This window comes from Cavia porcellus, unplaced genomic scaffold, assembly GCF_034190915.1.
Source record: "Cavia porcellus strain 051 isolate PalLab524CR breed Dunkin Hartley unplaced genomic scaffold, mCavPor4.1 scaffold_3, whole genome shotgun sequence".
In the NCBI taxonomy this organism is placed as follows: domain Eukaryota; kingdom Metazoa; phylum Chordata; class Mammalia; order Rodentia; family Caviidae; genus Cavia; species Cavia porcellus.
This window is the reverse complement of record NW_026947486.1, coordinates 8,135,114-8,138,345: the sequence shown is the minus strand read 5'-3', so window position 1 is coordinate 8,138,345 and position 3,232 is coordinate 8,135,114. Positions and strand designations below refer to the sequence as shown.

The window sequence follows — 3,232 nt, the reverse complement described above, 5'->3', positions numbered from 1 at the left end:
ATAGATGATTGTGTAAACAATGGATGATAAATAAACCAGTAATATTCAGTAACTATAAAGAGCTATTTGTATTCCAGACCAGATATTAGTGCTTAGTGGATTATTATTTTGAATGTCTGTCTGTCTTTAAGAAAACAGATGCAATATTACACATAAAACATCAAAGCATTAGTTATCAATCTATTTAAAGTCAAAATTTTTAATTAATTAAATTTATTTAGGCTGGGCATGGTGGTGCATGCCCGTACCACCAGCATTTGGAAGTCTGAGACAGGAGGATTGCTGCCAGATTGATGACAGCTCAGGCTACAAAGTGAGTTCAAGGCCTGCCTGAACTGCATAGTGAAACTCAGTTTCAAAAGACAAAAAAATATTAGCACATTTTAGGTATACATAATGATCACATCCATCATAGTAAGTTTGTATGTGTACATGATACAACTTGATTCCTTTATTTCGCTTTGCTCTAACCTACCATCAACAACTCTTACCCTCCTTATTTATGAATCTTTGCTTCCATGTTTTTCTTTCTTTTCTCAATTTTTTCTTTTTGCTTCCTCCTTTTGCCTCACTCCATTCTTTAATTTTCCTTCCACTTTGAAAATTATCAATTTCACATCATCTAGTATATATTTTAGTCCTCATTTACAATTTTGGTTTCCCACACCAGACAGAAAAATGAAGTGTTTACACATGTGTGTCCAATTTATTTTACTTAAGAGTACGGTCTCAAGGTGCAATGCTCATAAACTAATGAATGGAGAAAGAAGATGTGGGGTTTTTATACAACAGAGTACTTCTGTGCCATAAGGAAGAACAGTTTGGAGACATTGCTAGCTATATGGATGTATCTTAAGCGCAAATTTTGTATATTGAAAGTACAAAATTATAAATGAATAATCAATTATATCATTATGATCATAATTTCTTGCCTTTTGTTTTCTTCTACTTCTTCTTCTTCTTTTTTTTTTTTTTTTTTTTTTTTTTTTTGAGAATCCTTGTATTGAACTGAGTACCTCGCTCTTACCAGGCAGACACTGGGCCCCTCAGCCATGTCCCAAGTACCGATGAACATAATGTTTAAAATGTCCTTTCCTTTTTATTTTCTGTGTGACTGCTAACTCGTCTTGTAAGTGCTCATGTCCCGTTAGCTGATGCCAACAGTACGGTATCCTCTCATCTGACACACACATTGCTGATGCCTTCTGATCTCAGAGGTCCTCTGGCATGAAGAACAACAACTTCCCCACCTGAGTGATGTTCTTCGCATGGTGACAAGTTGCCAGTATCAGTTTGGAAGCCCAGCATTCCTGGAGCACCCCCAGACTACTTTCTTCCGACCAAAGGTCTTCCTTTCTCAGAGGCCCTCAGAATGTCTTCCCTGCCCTCTACCATGGCCAGCTCCAGCCCAGAGGTCACTGCCCACACTTTCCCCATTGAAATTTCTCCCCTGACATCATGGATTTCAAGGCCCCATGCTGAGAACAGCTTCCACCCCTCCCACCTTGAGCAGGCAGCTCCTCCTAGATGCCCATGGATGCCTTTGTCTCAAAACGATAAAAAAACAAGAGAAACACTGGCATCAGTTTAACCACTTTATTAACCAGTCTGATGACAATAGAAAAGGCTGACACATCTGTGGATGTTTGAGGGCAAGATGAGGCTGTTCACAAGGTGTCCCCAGACTGGGAGAAGCAGGCCTAATCACTTCTTCTTGGCTTGGATGATCTCATCCAGGAGAGCTTTGGTGCTGTCTCCAAAAACCTGACGAAGTTGCTCACTCTTCTCTAGTGCCCTCGCCAAATGCTCAGGGGAGATGCGTTTCTTGTGCCTGCGATGAGCCACTCTAGCTGCCAGGTGCAGGGCACTGGCTGTCAGGTATTCAAGAATTCCAGCGAGGAAAACCGGTGTGCAGGCCGACAGGCGAAGATAGCCGTTCTCTCGAAGGTAACGCTCCACACGGCTAACAGGAAACTGTAGTTGTGCTCTTGTAGAGCGGGACACTGGATGCTTCCTTGGCTTGGAGGATATCCCTTTGCATTTCTTCGCAGCCATGATGGTTGCTGTATTTCAAATCAGGTGCCCCTGCTTGATTTTTCTTGTGGCCTCAGCCTCTGAAAGTTACAGACCTTGTGGCCACTCACCTGACTTGCTGTGCCTCTTATAGGTCAGGAGTAGGCTTTGTGACAACCTTGGCTTTGTGATGTCACTGGTGGCCACTGAGCTCAGGTCAAGCCTCTGGCCAATCAGGTCTGTGATATTAAACTGTTTGCCCTAGTAAGTGCATAGTTTTTGAGGGAACTCTAAAATTCTACATAATGTAATACTCTAGAAAAAATTTTATTTAAATGAAAGCATTACCCAGTGTTTAGCACACCTTTCAGGTTCCCTGATTGCAACCTTGCATTGTGTTTGAGCACTTTCATTCTTTTGTGAGCCATTTTTTCACAGAAAGAATGCAGATGCCTTTGTCCAGTAGAGGTCCATTTGTTTCCGTGATTGTGGTGTCATGAAAACAACTTTGTTTCTATTTATAAAGTTACTTAAGAATTCATCATAAATATTTCTGTGTCCACTTTGGATTTCTCTTTTCGACTGCTTATATATCTGTCACTTCTCTCATAAGTTAAACAGATTCTTTCAGAATAATTCCATTTTATATATCATTCAATATGATTTACTGCTTGAAAATACCATACAACTGTTTTATAGGTCACATTCTCATACCTAGTGTACTTAACCCGTCAAGAATCATAAGACTGATGTTTAACAGATACTAATTTAAATGTGAAGAATCTTTTCCTGATTCTGCAATATGTGTTGAAAGCATTGTAGGTTTTTACAGATTCTGCTTATTCTGAGTATTATCTGGAGGTTAACTTTACTATTTATGTTTATTTCATTACCAGGAAAAAATACAGCCAAGTTTCATTTTAAAAATCAAGAGAATGACAGTAGTTAATACATTGAATATTGTTATTTTAAAAGTACTAATTCAGAATACAAATATGGTCATACAAAATTTTCCAAATGGTATTAGCGCATACCTGTCTCTTTAATGAACTAAGAGAAAATAGTAGGATAACTATCTTTTATTTTTGCCTTAATGTGTGATTTCACTTTCCCTTTCCTCACCGTGTTACCGATTTTCTTTTGAACATTTATTTCATATTTCACAATATGCCTTGCACATTCTTGATCTGAAATACTCTTTCTGTATCTCACACCAGGG

At 38.8% G+C, this 3,232-nt stretch overlaps 1 protein-coding gene across 1 annotated transcript; it reads right to left on the bottom strand.

Annotated features, from left to right (window-relative positions):
- Nucleotides 1-1,582: 1,582 nt before the first annotated feature.
- Nucleotides 1,583-2,119, bottom strand: LOC100722162 (histone H2A-Bbd type 1-like). The gene has a single exon (XM_003469347.2). The coding sequence runs from the start codon at nucleotides 2,053-2,055 to the stop codon at nucleotides 1,705-1,707; it is 351 nt and encodes a 116-aa protein (XP_003469395.1). The 5' UTR covers nucleotides 2,056-2,119; the 3' UTR covers nucleotides 1,583-1,704.
- Between the last annotated feature and the right edge of the window lie 1,113 nt (nucleotides 2,120-3,232).

Bases quoted from the DNA above. Each gene is read 5' to 3' on its own strand.
- LOC100722162 (XM_003469347.2), bottom strand. From the start codon at position 2,055: ATGGCTGCGAAGAAATGCAAAGGGATATCCTCCAAGCCAAGGAAGCAT.